The 21,982-nt window shown below is 43.5% G+C and overlaps 2 protein-coding genes across 2 annotated transcripts; both read left to right on the top strand.

Moving 5' to 3' along the window:
* Window positions 1-4: 4 nt before the first annotated feature.
* Window positions 5-19,808, top strand: LOC100487973 (toll-like receptor 2). Its single transcript, XM_031891012.1, has 14 exons — window positions 5-278; window positions 4,028-4,183; window positions 4,306-4,396; window positions 4,599-4,690; window positions 4,873-4,957; window positions 5,188-5,591; window positions 5,707-5,746; window positions 5,933-6,074; window positions 6,407-6,479; window positions 6,559-6,650; window positions 6,853-7,029; window positions 7,140-7,202; window positions 7,629-7,705; window positions 17,296-19,808. Exons 1-14 carry the CDS (start codon window positions 270-272, stop codon window positions 19,788-19,790), a joined length of 3,996 nt encoding a protein of 1,331 aa, XP_031746872.1. The 5' UTR covers window positions 5-269; the 3' UTR covers window positions 19,791-19,808.
* LOC116406628 (toll-like receptor 6) lies at window positions 19,791-20,772 on the top strand (the record flags this gene model as incomplete). The annotated part of the gene is made up of 1 exon (XM_031891013.1): window positions 19,791-20,772. A coding segment is annotated over one exon (387 nt), but the record flags the coding sequence as incomplete, so codon positions are not given.
* Window positions 20,773-21,982: the final 1,210 nt, after the last annotated feature.

The following is a 21,982-nucleotide window of genomic DNA, read 5'->3' as shown; positions in this document are numbered from 1 at the left end:
TATGAGATTTCCTGTGTATCAGTCCTTTTATTCCCCGGCACCGTGCCCCTATGCAGCACATTAGGGAGCAATAATAATCCATGGGAATAGTCTCCGTCAGGCAAATGCAGTGTTTTATGTATTGTCTGCTCTCTATTATTTCTGTCTATTTGTAAATAACGTTAGGTCTGCAGCAGCAAGGAAGCCTTTCAGCATGTTGCCGCTTTCAGGGACCTTAGCAACCAGCAAGCAGCTCTGCGGGGAGAATCACTAGTAAGAGGCAGGAAGACATGCATTTGGTAGGATAATAAACATTTTGGCATATGAACTTTTCCTTTAACCCTTTCACTGCCAGCCGTTTTGAACAAAGCGGAACTTCTACTGCCAGACAGTTTTTGAGCATTTTGCACTGTTTCACTTTAGGAGCCTTTCCTTGGGGGAACTTTTAGTTTACCCAGGAAAACAATATATTGTTTTTTTCAGGACAACCTAAGCTTTTAAAATATGGTAGAATTTTTGTGTAATTCCAATTTTGTAACAAGATATAGGCTTCTAAATGTCTAAAAAATTATATTTTCCATAATATAAACACACATACCAGAAAAAAAAATTATTTTATGCATGAAAATACACCTGATTTGGAAAGTCCCATGTCTCCTGAACGTGCCAATACCAAATATATATAGTTTTATGGAGATTTCGCACATGTATAGGTCAAAAACTCCCAGCAGTACACTACCAAATTTCCAAAGCACTGCTCCAGAAAGCTGCATACTTTAGATTTTAAGGCCAAAAATTCCGCTAATAGAAGGTTTATCCCAGAAAATGTTACATTTTTAGAAAGAAGAGATTCTGGGGAATACAGAATAGGCACAACTGTCTGTCTACTCCAAACTATCAAGTCGCAATGCTTTGCTAAAGTTATTGGTTTTTATCAAAATTTGTGAATTTTTTTTAAAATCACTTCAAAGCTTCCAGTCTATGGTATCTTAACTCCTAAAGGTCATAAAGTAACCAAATAAAACACCCTAAATATGAACGCCAGGGGTCCCCTGAACAGTTTGATGCCCAATATGTATAGGTTTAGCTAAGTATGTGGCATGTAGGGGCCCCAATGGGAACATACACCCATCTGCACTGTCATTTCTGTCATTTCAGCTTCTGCAAAATCAACATTTACATCATTACATGTGGGATAAAGCTAGTAAAAAGTACATTCACCCCAGAAAGTCATATATCTTTGGAAAGTACACATTCCCCCGAATCTAAAATGGGTACCCATGTCTTTCTACTCCACAGTACCAAGCCATAAAGCTTTCCTAAGTTTGATGATTTTTATGGCATTTCCAAAAATCACCTCAAGACTTCCACTATGCAGCATCTTATTTTCTACAGGTCATTAGGTACCAAGACAAAACACCCTAAATATGAACCCCAGAGGTCTACTGAACAGTTTGATGCCCAATATGTATAGGTTTACCTAAGTATGTGGCATGTAGGGGCCCCAATGTGAACATATACCCATATGCACTGTCATTTCTGTCATTTCAGCTTCTGCAAAATCAACATTTACATCATTACATGTGGGATAAAGCTAGTAAAAAGTACATTCACCCCAGAAAGTCATATATTTTTGGAAAGTACACATTCCCCCGAATCTAAAATGGGTACCCATGTCTTTCTACTCCACAGTACCAAGCCGCAAAGCTTTCCTAAAGTTGGCAATTTTGATAACATTTCCAAAAATCCACTCAAAGCTTCCAGTTTCCAGAATCTTATCTCCCACATAGCATTAGGTACCAAGATAAAACACCCTAAATATGAACACCAGGGGCCCACTGAACAGTTTGATGCCCAATATGTATAGGTTTACCTAAGTATGTGGCATGTAGGGGCCCCAATGAGAACATACCCCCATATGAACTATCATTTCTGTCATTTCAGCTTCTGCAAAATCAATACATTTACATCATTATATGTGGGATAAAGCTAGTAAAAAGTACACTCACCCCAGAAAGTCATATATTTTTGGAAAGTACACATTCCCCCAAATCTAAAATGGGTACCCATGTCTTTCTACTCCAAAGTACCAAGCCATAAAGCTATCCTTAGTTTGATGATTTTTATGGCATTTCCAAAAATCACCTCAAAACTTCCACTATACAGCATCTTATTTTTTACAGGTCATTAGGTACCAAGATAAAACACCCTAAATATGAACTCCAGAGGTCTACTGAACAGTTTGATGCCCACTGTACATAGGTTTATCAAAGCACATGGCACTTAGAGACCCCCAAATATACCTTGTGCACACTAATTTCATGGCTTATCTTTACCTAATTCATAAACACATGGCAGTTTTATGAGGGGTAGAAGCTGCAGAAATGTAGGGTTACCCCTAAAATCCCTATATTTTTGGAAAGTACACATTCTGACAAATCCAACAAGGGTAAAGAGTCCTTTCTACAGCAAAGTACCAATCTGCAAAGCTTTCCTAAAGTTAGTAGTTTTTATGACATTTGAGAAAATCGCATAAAAATGTTGCAGTTTGCCGCATTTATCCCACACAATTTCTTGCGTACAAAGGCAGCTCACCCCAAATTGGAACACCAGAGGTCTACTGAACAGTTTGATGCCCAATATGCATAGATATACCAAAGTCTGCGGTATGTACTGACCCCAAAATGAAAATAGCGCATAAGGATTTCTCGCCTGCCAGCTCAGCTTTTGCACTCAGAGCCCCCTGTCAGCCTATTATATGCAGTAAGACCCCCAAACTACACAGGGACCCCCAGAAAACCATATATTTTTAGAAAGTACACATTCTGACAAATCCAACAAGGGTAAAGAGTCCTTTCTACAGCAAAGTACCAATCTGCAAAGCTTTCCTAAAGTTAGTGGTTTTTATGACATTTGAGAAAATCGCATAAAAATGTTGCAGTTTGCCGCATTTATCTCACACAATTTCTTGCGTACAAAGGCAGCTCACCCCAAATAGGAACACCAGAGGCCTACTGAACAGATTGATGCCCAATATGCATAGATATACCAAAGTCTGCGGTATGTACTGACCCCAAAATGAAAATAGCGCATAAGGATTTCTCGCCTGCCAGCTCAGCTTTTGCACACAGAGCCCCCTGACAGCCTATTATATGCAGTAAGACCCCCAAACTACACAGGGACCCCCAGAAAACCATATATTTTTGGAAAGTACACATTCTGATGAATTCAAAATAGGTAAAGTTATTTTTGTACACCAAAGTTGCACATGGCAAAGCTACGCTAAAACAGATCAGGAATACTAATATAGGGATAAAAATGTGCAAATCAATGAAACAACAAAATAAGTCACACGACAGCATAATTAGTGGTCAGAATATCTGATCCAATAGTCACTCTGTCAAAATAAACAGTTTTGGGGGGAAATAAAAAAAAAAAAAGAAGTAAAATGAAAAAAAAATTTAAAAAAGTTTTTGTGAGTTTGTGTATACATGTGCACATGTGAAAGTTGTGTGACAGTGTGTATATGAGTGTATATAAGTGTATATGAGTGTATATAAGTGTGCAAAGTGGAAAAAAAAAAAAAAAACCTGTGCTAAATTGTGTTGTATGTGTGTATAAATGTATATAAATGTGTGTAAGTGTGTGTAAAAGTGTGTATAACTAAAATAGATTGTTGCTATGTATAGCTCCTATACAGTATGTGGCATATTCCCACTAGGGTAGTTAGTGAGGCCTTTATCCCCCCTGGGCAGAACTACAGGGGGAACAGATCCTGCAGTTAAAGGGGGGCCCAGGAGTGTAGGGGCCCAGTAAAGCCCTAATTCATGAGCAATTTCAATATATCTTGGTAGAATAGGTCAACTTACTAATGTTTTGGGGCTAAAAGTTGAATTTGCTGATCTAGGTATGCTACTCTTATTGCCCCTTTCATTTCTACATCCCTGGGCCCCGACTGCTGCTAAACACTTTTGTAGTGCAATATATAGGGAAATATCACCAAACTGCTGCCTGGATAGGTTAATATGTACGTTATTTTCACATTCAGGAACCAATGAACTACAATGTGCCGACCCCCGAGCAGCTTTTCCAAGTTGCACAGAGGGAATACCCAGAAGCTCCTGTACATAGAGAAGAAGAAAATGAAAAGGAGATCGAGACAATAGTAGAAATAGAAGAAATCGTAGTAGAAATAGAAACCAAGGTGCTTCTTCTGCAGAATATATATTACCCATATATGTATATATAGTGTGTGTGTATTTTAATGCTATAGACACATCTTTGCAAACTTTCTTTTAAACCACTTTCTTCTCTGTTTCTTTCTAGGACTGTGAAAGCAGCTTTTCTGACCCTATTCAGATGACTCCTAGTCCTGGAGCAAAACTGATTGTGGTACAAGAAGCCAAGATACGACTCGGTATAATATAATATCTATACAATCAGCCTTTAACTCCACCTTTACTCTTCTTAGTGAATTTCCTAATCCCCCCCATACTCAGTATAGAGACCCACTGACTGTATAACTTATCTATAGGCGCCTCTCTGCTTTATGGCTTTTAACAACAATGTTTCTCAGTGACCAGTGACCAACCTAATGGATTATATTTTGTTTTTTACAGAATACACTGCAGAAATAGCCCCGGCTGCTTCCTTAGCTGAGGACTATGCAGATCTATGGAAGAGACCTGAGTGCCATCAGATAGAAGGCAACGTGAGTATATTTATAAAAGAGAAATCAGAGGGTAAAACCTGGGAGAGAATACAAGTAAAATTATTTGTTCTGCTCGTGTCACTTAGAAAGCAGATACCTAGGGAACTCGTACAGTTGGGAATCCCAGTCGGCCCTCCTGCCGCTCAGCCCTTCAACTGATCTTTATATATTTCTCTTTACAGGATCTTATGGATGACTCAGTTGAACCAGTTATGATTGATCCAAGCCCTGGGGCAATGCTGATAGTGGTCCAAGAAGCCAAGTCAGGTACAGTACACAATGAACCATTGCTTTGTGTTGTGCTGAGTTGCTGTATTGTGGGTAGTAACACTATGTAACTATACAGACATACATCTGGTGGAAATGGGCATTTGTTGGTATTTGTAGTACTCAATTTATAGAATATATATAATTATATATTGGGCTAACAATACACTTCCAAAGAACAAACATCAAGCTCTGTAATTTACTTTTTTATTTCTTATTGATTATTGCAGAGGAGCTTAAGCCGCTATTATTCGGCCAAGGTTTCCTTACGACTTCCCTGGGCAGTGACAGTACTTCATTAGAGACCGAGTATCTGTCAGACTCAGATACAACTACAGGCTCTGTGAGTATATTAAAGATGGAGGAAGCTTCGGAAGAGAATCCTTCAGATTTACTACCTGAGGATCCTTCCGAAGAATCACATACAGGCTCTGTGAATGTATTAAAGATGGAGGACGCTTGGGAAGTCAGTGAGAAGCCTTCAGATTTACTACCTGAGGATCCTCCCGAAGAATCACATACAGGCTCTGTGAACATATTAAAGATTGAGCACCCACCAGAAGGCAGCGGGAGTACTTTAGATTCCCTAACTAAATTTCTGCAAAAAGACATCGTTTTTAGTGGAAATAGCTCAGTGAGTAGATTTGCTTTTATACAATACAATAACTTACAAAGCACCAATATCAAGATAAAGTGAAAATCTGAGAGACTCTGTTTTAACTAAAATCTTGTGATTTGTATCTTTACAGGCTGCCGGGAGTAGCTCACCTGAACAGGAGTCACCTCCAGGTACAGTATCTGAGCAATGGCTGCTTCTGTCCTTCTCTTACTGCTGGGTTCTATTGTTCTATGTGAGCCCTACTGTAATCATGTTGCATCCCTCAGTGTTCCCATAATATATACATGTTCTATATGTGCAACCCGTATTCTATAGAACCTCATGTGTGTTACATTATTCTCTTTCATTTTTCCCAGAATGCCTTGCACGAGCGAACATTCGGGATCGTGGCTTTGTTTGTTCAGAGAAGATACAAATTCAGCCCGGCTCTATACAGCCCACCCAGAAGGAGGCGTGGGCAGAGACACCAGCGATTGGAGGGGCATGTGCCAATCAGGAGTAAGTGAAATGTTACTGGTACTAATACTTTAATATATAAGAATATGGACTGATGCGCTTTGCTGTGACTATGGCGGGACCTTAAATATAGATTATGCCAAGGGATTTATTCACATTATCCCAAGCTCTTCCCAATCCCAATGTGCTGCTCGTGTAACCTCTATTAATCCCACGGCTGCTTCCCCATCAGAAGGCCCATGCCGCCTTGTGCTATGGGGATTTCATAGAACTTACAGAATGTACAGTGTTCTGGAACTAGACTCTGGGTATATAGTATCAGCACCGTCAGTGGGAATTCTATTGGGCTAAACCTTACATTTATTTTCTTTCAGTCGTCAGAACAGCTTGATCTCCACTGCTGACTTCGAGTTCTGTAGATGGCTCGGCAGTGGAAGATTCGGGCAGGTAAGTTACTCACCCCTGGTTATAATTGACTGTCTATTCACATTTGCACAGAAATATAAGCCTCTCGCTCTCATTCCAGGTCTATCAGGCAGAACATAAGAAGACGGGGAAGATGGTCGCCATCAAGCGCATGGAAAAGGAATATTACTTTGAGAATAATATGACTGAAAGGTTCGTAGGATTTTCTATTCTTTTACCAACATGGGACTGGTGCCGTTACTCATAGTAACCAATCAGATCTTTGCTTTCAGTATTAGATTTATCCAAATTGCCAATTAATTGCTATGGGTGAAGCTTTGCCGTTATGACAGTAAATCAGCCCTGTGTGACCTATTTGGCTAATTCCTTTCATGTTGGTTGGCTTCTGTTTCAGGGTTTTCCTGGAGAAAGATATATTAAGGTTGGCGAGGAACTCAAGAAACCCTTTCCTTGTGAGTCTATTCTGCGCCTTCCAGAGTGAGCACCACGTGTACATAGCGATGGAATTCGCTGCTGGAGGCAGTTTATCGACCCAGTTGAAGAGAGGTGCACTCCCCCATGACAGAACTATGTAAGTATCACTGGGGGGTTCTGCTGCCTCACAGACGGAGAATAAGAGCCACGCTGTATTCTTCTAATAGATGTATGTGTAAAGCAAGTGATATGTGTTTATTTTCACAGGTTCTATTCTGCGTGCATCATAATGGGGATCAAGTTCTTACATGAGAATCAAATTGTCCACCGGTAAGTACTATAGAGAGGTAACGGGGCTTGTAGCTTGGGTGTCAGGCACAGGGACTTCTATCAGGGTGACTGGGTGTATAATACTGCAATAAAAATCTGTGGGAAATGTCCCCTACTTTCTAATATGGGATCTATGAGCTGAGCTTATGTCGATATAAAGGTTTGGCATTAATAACAGCAGGGGTAATTATGTAGATAGCCTTACCCTAATGTATAGGGTATATACCACATGTAATGGGCTTCTGAACTGGGGCAGAGGGGGCTTTGGGTTCTATGAACGTGATGCTGATAGTGGGTTCAGGCTACACAGTCAGGGTGGGGTTGGGGGGGTTCTCTGCTGGGAGACCCCATACTGTGCAGTGGGAACTGAGGGCTGGAACACTATAAAGCCCATTATTACCAATAACTTTATTTGTTTCCCTGCAGAGATTTAAAGCCTGAAAATGTAGTTATAGACGGCGCTGGATATGCCAAACTTGCAGATTTCGGAGTGTGCAGAACAGGTAGGATATTCTGGCATCATTATAAAACATATAAGGTTCTGGTCCATCAATGTGCCATATTGTCCCAGGCTAAGGCTCACACACAGTGATAAACATCATGTTAGTGCTCGTTAATGTTAATACAGAATTCTCAAAATTCTGAAACCTCCATTTTTGGCCTTTATATATTATATGCACCTTTTAACCAGTTAGGAGACCCCAGTTGATTATAAGATAACACCGTTTTGCTTGCCCTTTAGGAATTGACGACCGATCGCAAATGACCTACCCGTGTGGAACTATGAGCTACTGGGCTCCTGAAATGTTGCGCAAAACATTATATAACAGAACCGTGGACTGGTGGGCTTTAGGTGTGACTATCTATGAGATGGCTGTTGGGAAGGTAAGTACAGAGCACCCATTGGTAGATCCCATTAGGCCCTAGAATGCTGCTGGTTTCTGTAGAATATTATAGGGACTCAGTCTGGTAACTGACAGGGTTATAGTTTAGGGCTCAGAAATTGAACAATATACAGTTTATACATCACTTCCTGTCCCACTGCCCGGCGATTAGCCACAGCTAAAGGTGGCAACCCTCTCTAGGAGCCATACACTAATACAAACCAGGGTAGGAAGCTTCTCTGGAAGGAAAGAGGCCCCCTACAGGGTGAGACATGGGAGTCTAAGACTGGGCAGTTTCAGGGTGGCTTGGGCATCTTTGTTGGCAGGTATCCATCCCAGCTCCGGGGCAGGGGGCAGTCAGAGAATGCAGCTTTCACACAACTGCCCCCAGCACCTCCCTATGTGTGTCCTGTCTTCTGATTGGCTGCTTCTTTTTTCTTCTGAACTGGCCAAAGCATCCTTATTATCTTTACTTTACAGGATTATAGAATATTGCCCTGTAGAGCTTACAATCTACTGTATAGCTGAAGTGACTGTAAAAGGATCTGCCATTTCCCTGTAATTAGCTGCTAATTAACCCCAATTGGGCTTCTATCCCTTCTGCTAAGCTGCTTAATGCCCTGTAGTTATGTATATGGGTGGCACTTGGGTGGGAACCCAAATCTCCCGCCGCACTGGTTCCCCCAGTACGCAAAGCCAATTGGATTTAAGCTGAATGGTTAGCGTTGGGCTATTTACTATCCAGCTTCGGGCAGATTCACACGCCTGTGCCCTGTAGTATGTATGTATGTATATCTTTATACACTAATACAAACGGGGTTATTAAGATAATAATAGATAAATACACAGTATAACAATAAATACAGATAAATACAAGATATAGTTTCTGCAACTATCTGGTTGCTAGGGTCCAAATGACCATAGTAACCAGGATGTGGTTTGAACGAGAGACTGGTTTATGTATAGGACAGGGAGTGAATAGAAAAAAAAAGCTATAAAAAAGTAGCAAAAACAATTTGCAATTGGTCTTCATTTTTCATTATTTTTTTAGTTATTTCATTTTTTGTTCAGCAGCTCTCCGGTTTGGAGTTTCTGCAACTATCTGGTTGCTAGGGTCCAAATGACCATAGTAACCAGGATGTGGGTTGAACGAGAGACTGGTTTATGTATAGAAGAGGGACTGAATAGAAAAAAAAAAGCTATAAAAAAGTAGCAAAAACAATTTGCAATTGGTCTTCATTTTTCATTATTTTTTTTAGTTCATTTTTTGTTCAGCAGCTCTCAGGTTTGGAGTTTCTGCAACTATCTGGTTGCTAGGGTCCAAATGACCATAGTAACCAGGATGTGGTTTGAACGAGAGACTGGTTTATGTATAGGAGAGGGACTGAATATATAAAAAAGTAGCAAAAACAGTTTGCAATTGGTCTTCATTTTTCATTATTTGTTTAGTTTTTTAGTTATTTCATTATTTGTTCAGCAGCTCTCTGGTTTGGAGTTTCTGCAACTATCTGGTTGCTAGGGTCCAAATGACCATAGTAACCAGGACGTGGTTTAGACGAGAGACTTTTTTATGTATAGGACAGGGACTGAATAGAACAAAAAAAGCTATAAAAAAGTAGCAAAAACAATTTGCAATTGGTCTTCATTTTTCATTATTTTTAGTTTTTTTAATGATTTCAGCAGCTCTCCGGTTTGGAGTTTCTGCAACTATCTGGTTGCTAGAGTCCAAATGACCATAGTAACCAGGATGTGGTTTGAACGAGAGACTAGTTTATATATAGGAGAGGGACTGAATAGAAAAAAAAGCTATAAAAAAAGTAGCAAAAACAATTTGCAGTTTGTCTTTATTTTTCATTATTTTTTTAGTTATTTCAGCAGCTCTCCGGTTTGGAGTTTCTGCAACTATCTGGTTGCTAGGGTCCAAATGACCCATAGTAACCAGGATGTGGTTTGAACGAGAGACTGGTTTATGTATAGGAGAGGGACTGAATAGAAAAAAAAACCTATAAAAAAAGTAGCAAAAACAATTTGCAATTGGTCTTCATTTTTCATTATTTTTTTAGTTTTTTAGTTATTTCATTTTTTGTTCAGCAGCTCTCCTGTTTGGAGTTTCTGCAACTATCTGGTTGCTAGGGTCCAAATGACCCATAGTAACCAGGATGTGGTTTGAACGAGAGACTGGTTTATGTATAGGATAGGGACTGAATAGGAAAAAAAAAGCTATAAAAAAGTAGCAAAAACAATTTGCAATTGGTCTTCATTTTTCATTATTTTTTTAGTTATTTCATTTTTTGTTCAGCAGCTCTCCGGTTTGGAGTTTCTGCAACTATCTGGTTGCTAGGGTCCAAATGACCATAGTAACCAGGATGTGGTTTGAACGAGAGACTGGTTTATGTATAGGATAGGGACTGAATAGAAAAAAAAAGCTATAAAAAAAAGTAGTAAAAACAGTAAAATTGTAGCAATAGGTTTTTGGTTGCCGGGGTCAGTGACCCCTATTTGAAAATGGAAAAGTTGCTTAGCGAACCTCCCCGTTAATAACAACAGCTGCTGCAAACAACATCTCCCAGAATCCCCAGCCGGCCAGTAGCAGCCGTTGGGCTACCAGCTTGGCGGCCACGAGCCGGTTCATACGGAGGCCAGCCCGTTTGTGCATTTCTCACGGCACGCGGGTCGATGACCTAGGGAAACAAACGCATTCCTCCGTTGGGAAGGCGTGACGCACGTGAATATCTGGCTTCAATATGAGGGTGCTGCGGCATTTATACGTGTCTGCCCGACTCACGTCAGTGCTTTTAGTTTGTACACTGTCTGCTGTGAGCGCAGGAAGTAGTGAGCGCATCATAAACACACTCCCCCCATCTTTTCTTGTTGGCTCATTGTTTCATGGGAATGTTAAGGGATGAATAGATCCAGGGGCGTACCTAGGGTTGCTACTTCACCCCTTTAATACCGGCCACATATTGAATTCACATCCTTCATGGTTAATCAGCAATTAATTTAGATGCTGCATGGCTGCACATAAATCAGTTCAGTCTGCAGCATGTATCTACATTCATTTCTGAGCCGTGCAGGATGCCAATTCAATGTATGGGGGTGAGGTGGCAACTCTAGGGGTACCTATAGGGGGAGCAGAGCCCCGTGGCTGCCCCCCATCACCCTCCACACTGGCTGCGATCCCCCCATTGGTTGAGGGAGATCTTAGTTGGGATCAAGTACAGGTACTGTTTTATTATTACAGAGAAAAGGGAATCATTTAACCATTAAATAAACCCAATAGGGCTGTTCTGCCCCAATAACGGGTAATTATATCTTAGTTGGGATCAAGTACAGGTACTGTTTTATTATTACAGAGAAAAGGGAATCATTTAACCATGAAATAAACCCAATAGGGCTGTTCTGCCCCAATAAGGGGTAATTATATCTTAGTTGGGATCAAGTACAGGTACTGTTTTATTATTACAGAGAAAAGGGAATCATTTAACCATTAAATAAACCCAATAGGGCTGTTCTGCCCCAATAAGGGGTAATTACATCTTAGTTGGGATCAAGTACAGGTACTGTTTTATTATTACAGAGAAAAGGGAATCATTTAACCATTAAATAAACCCAATAGGGCTGTTCTGCCCCAATAAGGGGTAATTATATCTTAGTTGGGATCAAGTACAGGTACTGTTTTATTATTACAGAGAAAAGGGAATCATTTAACCATTAAATAAACCCAATAGGGCTGTTCTGCCCCAATAAGGGGTAATTATATCTTAGTTGGGATCAAGTACAGGTACTGTTTTATTATTACAGAGAAAAGGGAATCATTTAACCATTAAATAAACCCAATAGGGCTGTTCTGCCCCAATAAGGGGTAATTATATCTTAGTTGGGATCAAGTACAGGTACTGTTTTATTATTACAGAGAAAAGGGAATCATTTAACCATGAAATAAACCCAATAGGACTGTTCTGCCCCAATAAGGGGTAATTATATCTTAGTTGGGATCAAGTACAGGTACTGTTTTATTATTACAGAGAAAAGGGAATCATTTAACCATGAAATAAACCCAATAGGGCTGTTCTGCCCCAATAAGGGGTAATTATATCTTAGTTGGGATCAAGTACAGGTTTCCGGATAAGGGATCCCATACCTGTAGTAGTAAATCAGTAGTAGAAATTAGGGTACAACCCCTAACAATGCTAATCCCACCCTTTACACACAGCAGAGTTGGCTACAGACCCCTTTATTATGCAGAACAGTTTTTGGGTGGAGTTCCCCTTTAAACCCGACATGCTAATGGGGCCAAAGCTTTCAGTCAACAATTGTTTTGGAAATGCATAATTGAGCAGTGCCATGTCGCTTTAAGAAAAGCCACAATGCCTAGAGTAGACAATCCCACCCCCTGCCCCACCTCGGGGCAATTATAGAAACAGGAAAGACTCACTCGGGCGCCTGTCAGCAGAGAATCTCTCTGTGGTCGCTTGGGTTTCAGTGGGGCAGGAAGCCATGGGGACGAGGCTTGGATGAGCAGACTGGATCCCCGGGGCCCCCGACAGCAGAACAAAGGTAAGTCCGACCTCTAGATTGTAAGCTCTTGTGGTTACGCTTGGTGTTTCCATACCCGCTGGAACCCAGTTTGCCTTTACAGTAACTTTTGGTATGATGCAGAGAGTGCTACTCTATAACATACCGAACGTTAACCCAAAGCTGAACCGCCCCATTAATGATATTATTATATAATAATTGCACTTATAACGAATGCCAGGGCTCAATTTACCCATGTCACGTGATGCTGTAAATCCTAAAGTGCTACTATATATAGAGTGAGAGTTGTAGTAATACAAACACCTCTGTGACACATGTAATGCTACAAAATAGTAATGATCCAGTGATACTCATTGGCACATAAAGTGCTAGTGCCCAGAAGGGGATAATTGTACAGGTATGGGATCCCTTTACCTGGAAACCCATTATCCAGAAAGTTACAGAACAGCCCTATTGGGTTTATTTAATGGTTAAATGATTCCCTTTTCTCTGTAATAATAAAACAGTACCTGTACTTGATCCCAACTAAGATATAATTACCCCTTATTGGGGGCAGAACAGCCCTATTGGGTTTATTTAATGGTTAAATGATTCCCTTTTCTCTGTAATAATAAAACAGTACCTGTACTTGATCCCAACTAAGATATAATTACCCCTTATTGGGGCAGAACAGCCCTATTGGGTTTATTTAATGGTTAAATGGTTCCCTTTTCTCTGTAATAATAAAACAGTACCTGTACTTGATCCCAACTAAGATATAATTACCCCTTATTGGGGGCAGAACAGCCCTATTGGGTTTATTTCATGGTTAAATGATTCCCTTTTCTCTGTAATAATAAAACAGTACCTGTACTTGATCCCAACTAAGATATAATTACCCCTTATTGGGGGCAGAACAGCCCTATTGGGTTTATTTCATGGTTAAATGATTCCCTTTTCTCTGTAATAATAAAACAGTACCTGTACTTGATCCCAACTAAGATATAATTACCCCTTATTGGGGCAGAACAGCCCTATTGGGTTTATTTAATGGTTAAATGATTCCCTTTTCTCTGTAATAATAAAACAGTACCTGTACTTGATCCCAACTAAGATATAATTACCCCTTATTGGGGGCAGAACAGCCCTATTGGGTTTATTTAATGATTAAATGATTCCCTTTTCTCTGTAATAATAAAACAGTACCTGTACTTGATCCCAACTAAGATATAATTACCCCTTATTGGGGCAGAACAGCCCTATTGGGTTTATTTAATGGTTAAATGATTCCCTTTTCTCTGTAATAATAAAACAGTACCTGTACTTGATCCCAACTAAGATATAATTACCCCTTATTGGGGCAGAACAGCCCTATTGGGTTTATTTAATGGTTAAATGATTCCCTTTTCTCTGTAATAATAAAACAGTACCTGTACTTGATCCCAACTAAGATATAATTACCCCTTATTGGGGGCAGAACAGCCCTATTGGGTTTATTTCATGGTTAAATGATTCCCTTTTCTCTGCAATGAGCTTGCCTGTTACTGTAGCCGGGGCCTTCCTTAGCCATCATGCTGCCTACATATCCCAGCATGCTCTGTGGGGATTCTGACACTGAATTCTATATTCTCCCCAATTAAGGGCATTTATTTGTACATAAGCCGCGCATTGGTTTCCTGGTGAGAAGGGGAGATGTTTTTAGGTCAGGGAGACCCGAGACTCATACTGGGGAGGCAGTGGTTGTGCAGCTTCTGCGGAGAACCAGTATTTCCACAATCCCCACAATCCCCACAAACAAAAGCCAGTAACAAACGCTCGGCATCCAGCCACTCAGGGGAAGGTCACACAAGCAGCGACAAACAAAGGGAACTCTCTCTTAGAATAAAGGGCAAGAATTGACGAGGGGCCCCTACATAATAACATTGGTTTAGGGACACCCCAATATTCTCCTATGCCTCCTATGTCTCTGCTTAGCTGCAATCCCATTGGCTCCCACCATGATACATACATACAAGCCAATGGGGCTCACCATTCTAATAGATCTTTGGTTGCTTTCTTCTGTCTTATCTCATCTACTTTCCCAGCCAAAGTAGACCCCCAGCAGCAGGTAAAGGGTTAATTGATCTCTTGTAATCCTGAGTGTGTATCTAAAATCCCTGCCATAAAGCGAGACAGGACTGTTGCATCTATGCAGGAAGTAGGATTTACTGATCAGCTCCCATGGTCCCTTCCCTGCGGCAGCCCTAGTGCCCACCCAAAGTTGCCCCCTAGGCACGTACCCCTAGTTCTGGCCATGGGCCCTAGTGCCCACCCAAAGTTGCCCCCTAGGCTCGTACCCCTAATTCTGGCCATGGGCCCTAGTGCCCACCCAAAATTGCCCCCTAGGCACATGCCTCTGCTGCTTACCCCTAGTTCTGGCCGTGGGCCCTAGTGCCCACCCCAGTTGCCCCCTAGGCACGTACCCCTAGTTCTGGCCATGGGCCCTAGTGCCCACCCCAGTTGCCCCCTAGGCATGTACCCCTAGTTCTGGCCATGGGCCCTAGTGCCCACCCCAGTTGCCCCCTAGGCACGTGCCTCTGCTGCTTACCCCTAGTTCCAGCCCTGGGCCCTAATGCCCACCCAAAGTTGCCCCCTAGGCACGTGCCTCTGCTGCTTACCCCTAGTTCCAGCCCTGGGCCTTAGTGCCCACCCCAGTTGCCCCCTAGGCACGTGCCTCTGCTGCTTACCCCTAGTTCCAGCCCTGGGCCTTAGTGCCCACCCCAGTTGCCCCCTAGGCACGTGCCTCTGCTGCCTACCCCTACTTCCAGCCCTGGGCCCTAGTGCCCACCCAAAGTTGCCCCCTAGGCACGTGCCTCTGCTGCTTACCCCTAGTTCCAGCCCTAGTGCCCACCCCAGTTGCCCCCTAGGCATGTGCCTCTGCTGCTTACCCCTAGTTCCAGCCCTGGGCCCTAGTGCCCACCCAAAGTTGCCCCTAGGCACGTGCCTCTGCTGCTTACCCCTAGTTCCAGCCCTGGGCCCTAGTGCCCGCCCAAAGTTGCCCCCTAGGCACGTGCCTCTGCTGCTTACCCCTAGTTCCAGCCCTGGGCCCTAGTGCCCACCCCAGTTGCCCCCTAGGCACATACCCCTAGTTCCAGCCCTGGGCCTTAGTGCCCACCCCAGTTACCCCCTAGGCACGTGCCTCTGCTGCCTACCCCTACTTCCAGCCCTGGGCCCTAGTGCCCACCCAAAGTTGCCCCCTAGGCACATACCCCTAGTTCCAGCCCTGGGCCCTAGTGCCCGCCCAAAGTTGCCCCCTAGGCACATACCCCTAGTTCCAGCCCTGTGCCCTAGCAATCAGGCAGGAATGTAAATAGCAGAAAACAATAGGATATTGTCTCAAGGTCACTTTTCATGCCGGTGGCTGCAGTTAATGACCACTTGCACAAACACTATGACTTGCCCTTTAATTCTGTTTGCAGACAGGTTGCTATGGACCGGAGCGCACCCCTTCCCTACCCCCCCAAACAGGTGCCCAAAGGGTTCCTCCCCAGGGCAGTTGTTCAGCTTAGTGCCCCCTTGTGCTAGTGAGCTTTGTGCTCTGCCCCTCGTGCCATATTTACTCATTGGCACTAAGCATAAGCCAATCTAATGGTGGCCCTATCCACCCCAGCGCTTGCCCCTTAGTCAATAAACCCCAATGTGTAACTGGGGGCTATGGGAGGCTAATACGGCAGTTGCCGCGGGGCTGCCATAGATTGCTGGCTACTGTGCAACATAGAAACAGAAATGGAGCAGTGGGGTAGGGGGGTAGGGGGGAGGGCTGGCGAGCAGGTTGGGTTTCCTGGCCTAGGGCAAAAGTACCTGTCGGCCCAGCTCTGATAGGGCCACTGAGTTGCAAGTGAATTGCCAGAAGCCAAATAAGAGATGAATTTCAAAACCACAAATGCCCCCCTCCCCACCCCCAGGGCAGTAACCAATTGCTTTTCAAGCGAGTAATCCATAGTGATCCAATCAGTGAGCTTGTTATATACAGAAATAATAATAATAAATGAATCTGAGCTGCACTTACAGTCCAGTCCCACAAACAGGCGCAGTTAGGGTCACAATGTAACCCCTGCAGTTATAGCATTGGAATTGATAGCCAGCTGCCCTCATCAGAAATGATCGAAAGCCCTTCCTGCCCTCGGCTTATGCCATGTACCCCCCTTTGTGTGCGCCCCAGGTTGGTAGCCTATGCAACCTACTCAACAGCCCCCCACAGAAATGGGGTCTCAAAGGACGTCTCGATCTCACCCTGCCAATGATTCATCAGTGGGAAGCTCTTTGCCCCACCATGGAACCATTGCAGCTAATGGACCTACCCTGGGGTAATTAGTCCACAGATAATCACATTTTGTCCTATCCAAAGCCTTTTGCCCCCCAGTACTCACCCAATTATTATCTGTACCTTTTCTTTATTAGTAAGGAGTAGGAGAAATGTGTTCCCCCCCCCGCCCAAATTTCTTTCCATAAGGGATTTCTAAGTGTGCTCATTGGCCAGGAGCAACTTCTTACCCCATCACCCTGGAACTGGCACAAACTTGATTATAAACCCCTCCCTTTTAACGGATAGATACCCATACCCCTAATCACCTATCAGAAATGTTCTTTTTTTTGTTTTGTTTTTTGAGCAGCCTAAGCCAATAGCATTGATTTGCTCTTGTTGTTCCTTTCAGGGCTAGAAGATGTGAAGAACATGGAAATGTTCCGACGCTACAATGAGCCAGTGTTCTATTGTTTCCTGCTACTTGCCCTTACCAAGGGCATATGGTCCCAAAACTCCTGCCAAGTGGATGAGAAACAAAAATATGCCAATTGCCAAGGGCAGAATCTCAATGACGTCCCAAAGGACCTTCCCGTCACGCTGGAGGTTCTGGATCTGTCCTGCAATTGGATCTCCCAAATCAGAGTTGATGACTTTTCCTCTTACACCAACCTACAAGCCTTAAATTTGAGTTTCAACAATATTTCCACCATAGACAACAGCTCATTTGCCTCCAATACTCAGCTGAGGAACCTGACCCTGTTTAATAATGGCCTAACGGAGATGCCTTCAACGTTGCTTGAACCTCTTCTGCTCTTGGAGGTCCTCGATCTGTCCGACAATTTGTACAACTACTCTACTCTCGGGAAAGTGTTTAAGACATTGGCGAATCTCCGAAGTTTGTCCATCGGTGGCCCGTTTGTCAGCAAGGTTCTGAGAGGTGATTTTGTCCCCATAAAGAACATCAGCCTCCAAAAATTTGAATTGAAGACTAGATCCAGCCTTAGGTTTTATCAGACGGGGGCCTTCTCAGTCCTAAACACTGACGTTCTAGTGTTGGTTATGACCCTTGATACGAACCCAAAAGTACTGCCGATGATTCTAAAGGACCTGGCAGGGAAATCATTGGACATCCTCAGTTTTGGGAACTTATTTGAACACAACTATTACGCAGGACCCACCAATCCATTCTCCAGCCTCCCAGATATTAATGTTAGGGAACTGATCTTCAATAGAGGGAAAGTGAACCAGAAGCTCTTGCAGCTGATCTTGGAAACCATTCAGACCTCCAGTATCCAAGACCTCTCCCTCCTCTCTGTCGACTTTGATTATAGTGACGTACGGACCACCGTTGACGTCAAAATGGATAATCTTTTCCTGAGAAGCCTGGTCATCAAAGACGCAACCAACCCCGATATCCTGACGTTTGATCAGACGTTCACCTGGTTCAGTAAGGTGAGCAACCTGTACATCATCAACGTCAACTTCAATTTTGCGCAATGCGACACGTGGAGTCAGATGAAAAACGTCGAGAGACTGGATATACGCAACAACCTTCTTCTGAGCTCCGACCTCTACAATCCGTCGTGCAAGTACGGTGAGTTGCCCAAGCTCCACACATTCACGGCTGCCAACAACAATCTCCAAATCCTTAAGCCCATTTCTTTGTTGACGGCCAACTGGCCCAAGCTGTCCTCTCTCGACCTTTCGTCTAATTACATAGGTTCTGAGGATGAAAACTGTTCGTGGACTCCTAACATAACGACTTTTATATTAAAGAACAACCTTCTTACACCGGGGGTGTTTACCTGTTTGCCCACCACAGTGCGATACCTGGATCTGTCCAACTCACGCCTTGAGTCGTTGGATATGGATTACTTCAGCAATGCCACAAACCTTAAAACGCTGGTTCTCAGCTACAACAAACTCACCTCGATATCCAGCAACTGGAGTAATCCTTTCCTTCAGGTTCTGTTTCTAGATAACAACATTATTAGTATTATTGATAAGGGGTCCTTTAATAACTTGCCCCAGCTCAGAACCTTGACCGCAGGAAATAACCCATATCATTGCACTTGTGACCTATATTCCTTCTTCTCAGACGTTCTAGGTAAAAACAAGATTACAATTTCCGATTGGCCACAATCCTATTGCTGCTATCACCCTCAGCAACTTAGGAACACAAGGGTGGACATTTACACACCTGGGTCAATAGAGTGCAACGTGGGATTGCTGGTGGCTATAACGGTGTCGACAACGGCAGTGGTGGTTATAGCCTGCATGATAATGTGCTGGAGGCTTGATGCCCCTTGGTATTTTCGTATGATGTGCCACATTGTCAAGTCCAAATACCGTTCCAAAAAGGCCAATGACAGCAGAGAATACAACTACCACGCCTTCATCTCCTACAGCTACTCAGATGCCGACTGGGTGAGAGGGGAGCTGCTGTACCGGCTGGAGAGCTGCAGCCCCCCGTACCGAGTTTGCATTCACGAGAGGGACTTCCTCCCAGGTCGATGGATCATCGACAACATCATCGACAACATCGAGACCAGTCGCAAAACCATCTTCGTTCTCTCCCACAACTTCGTCAACAGCGAGTGGTGCAATTATGAGCTGTACTTTGCCCACCAGAGGGCCATCGGACACTCGTTTGAGGACGTCATCTTGGTGGTCAAGGAGAACGTCACCCTGAAGGACCTTCCGAAGAGGTTTCACAAGCTCAGGAAGATGCTGAGGAAGAAGACCTACCTGGAGTGGCCTTCAGAGCCAAGCAAGCAGCATTTCTTTTGGATACAGTTGAAGAACATTTTAGGCAGCCCTTCCACTGCCGGGGCTCTGGAACCATGTCCTGCCTCAGAGGTCCCATCAATAACCTACAGCAAAATTAACTTGCCAGGCAGCTGACTGCCCCGTAATGGATTTCACAACATCGAGAACAGTTGCAAAACCATCTTCGTTCTCTCCCACAACTTCGTCAACAGCGAGTGGTGCAATTATGAGCTGTATTTTGCCCACCAGAGGGCCATCGGACACTCGTTTGAGGACGTCATCTTGGTGGTCAAGAAGAACGTCACCCTGAAGGACCTTCCGAAGAGGTTTCACAAGCTCAGGAAGATGCTGAGGAAGAAGACCTACCTGGAGTGGCCTTCAGAGCCAAGCAAGCAGCATTTCTTTTGGATACAGTTGAAGAACATTTTAGGCAGCCCTTCCACTGCCGGGGCTCTGGAACCATGTCCTGCCTCAGAGGTCCCATCAATAACCTACAGCAAAATGAACTTGCCAGGCAGCTGACTGCCCAATTATGGACTTGTGTTTCCTGGGTTGCAGTCTACTAAGAGACAGCTGTCACTGCCAAAGTTTACTGTGAATTTTTGTTTGTTACTTTACCTGCCGGGATCACCGTAGCTTTCTCCAATGTGTCCTACCACTTCCATATGCAAGGAGATGTAGGGTCTCTGTTGTGTATGAGGGACAGTATAGCCTAAATACCAATAGCAAGTGTGTGTTGGGGCTCTAAGACATCACAACCTGGCCAACTGGCAAATTGCACTTATATCCCCCCCCATATAATTTAATGGGATCCCTTCTGAGCATCTTTCTATTTTTTTTCTCACGATATTAGCATGAACTGAGCAGAGAGGCGCCCGGAGATGCTTCCTGACTCAAGCAGATCTGCTGCCTGCTGCTGGTGTTATACATTCAGGATACTGGCAGGAAACAACAACTAATATAATGAAAAATAATAGAAAATGTGAATAGCAGAGGTGTTTAGAAGGGTGGGTATCTAGCAGTTTCCCAACATCCATTCATTGTCTGTCCCTTTCCCTTCCCTGCACTGCTGGTTCTGACTCCTGATACAACTCCCCAATATCCATTCATTCCTCATTCTCACTGGGTTTATAGTTATGTGTAACTGTCACTGTGTCTGTCCCTTTCCCTTCCCTGCACTGCTGGTTCTGACTCCTGATACAACTCCCCAATATCCATTCATCCCTCATTCTCACTGGGTTTATAGTTATGTGTAACTGTCACTGTGTCTGTCCCTTTCCCTTCCCTGCACTGCTGGTTCTGACTCCTGATACAACTCCCCAATATCCATTCATTCCTCATTCTCACTGGGTTTATAGTTATGTGTAACTGTCACTGTGTCTGTCCCTTTCCCTTCCCTGCACTGCTGGTTCTGACTCCTGATACAACTCCCCAATACCCATTCATCCCTCATTCTCACTGGGTTTACAGTTATGTGTAACTGTCACTGTGCCTGTCCCTTTCCCTTCCCTGCACTGCTGGTTCTGACTCCTGATACAACTCCCCAATACCCATTCATTCCTCATTCTCACTGGGTTTATAGTTATGTGTAACTGTCACTGTGTCTGTCCCTTTCCCTTCCCTGCACTGCTGGTTCTGACTCCTGATACAACTCCCCAATACCCATTCATTCCTCATTCTCACTGGGTTTATAGTTATGTGTAACTGTCACTGTGTCTGTCCCTTTCCCTTCCCTGCACTGCTGGTTCTGACTCCTGATACAACTCCCAATACCCATTCATTCCTCATTCTCACTGGGTTATAGTTATGTGTAACTGTCACTGTGTCTGTCCCTTTCCCTTCCCTGCACTGCTGGTTCTGACTCCTGATACAACTCCCCAATACCCATTCATTCCTGCATTCTCACTGGGTTTATAGTTATGTGTAACTGTCACTGTGTCTGTCCCTTTCCCTTCCCTGCACTGCTGGTTCTGACTCCTGATACAACTCCCCAATACCCAATTCATTCCTCATTCTCACTGGGTTTATAGTTATGTGTAACTGTCACTGTGTCTGTCCCTTTCCCTTCCCTGCACTGCTGGTTCTGACTCCTGATACAACTCCCCAATATCCATTCATCCCTCATTCTCACTGGGTTTATAGTTATGTGTAACTGTCACTGTGTCTGTCCCTTTCCCTTCCCTGCACTGCTGGTTCTGACTCCTGATACAACTCCCCAATACCCATTCATTCCTCATTCTCACTGGGTTTATAGTTATGTGTAACTGTCACTGTGTCTGTCCCTTTCCCTTCCCTGCACTGCCTGGTTCTGACTCCTGATACAACTC

The sequence above is a fragment of the Xenopus tropicalis genome, chromosome 8 (assembly GCF_000004195.4).
Source record: "Xenopus tropicalis strain Nigerian chromosome 8, UCB_Xtro_10.0, whole genome shotgun sequence".
In the NCBI taxonomy this organism is placed as follows: Eukaryota; Metazoa; Chordata; class Amphibia; order Anura; family Pipidae; genus Xenopus; species Xenopus tropicalis.
The sequence above is the reverse complement of the archived record's forward strand: the minus strand, read 5'-3'. Positions and strand labels throughout refer to the sequence as shown.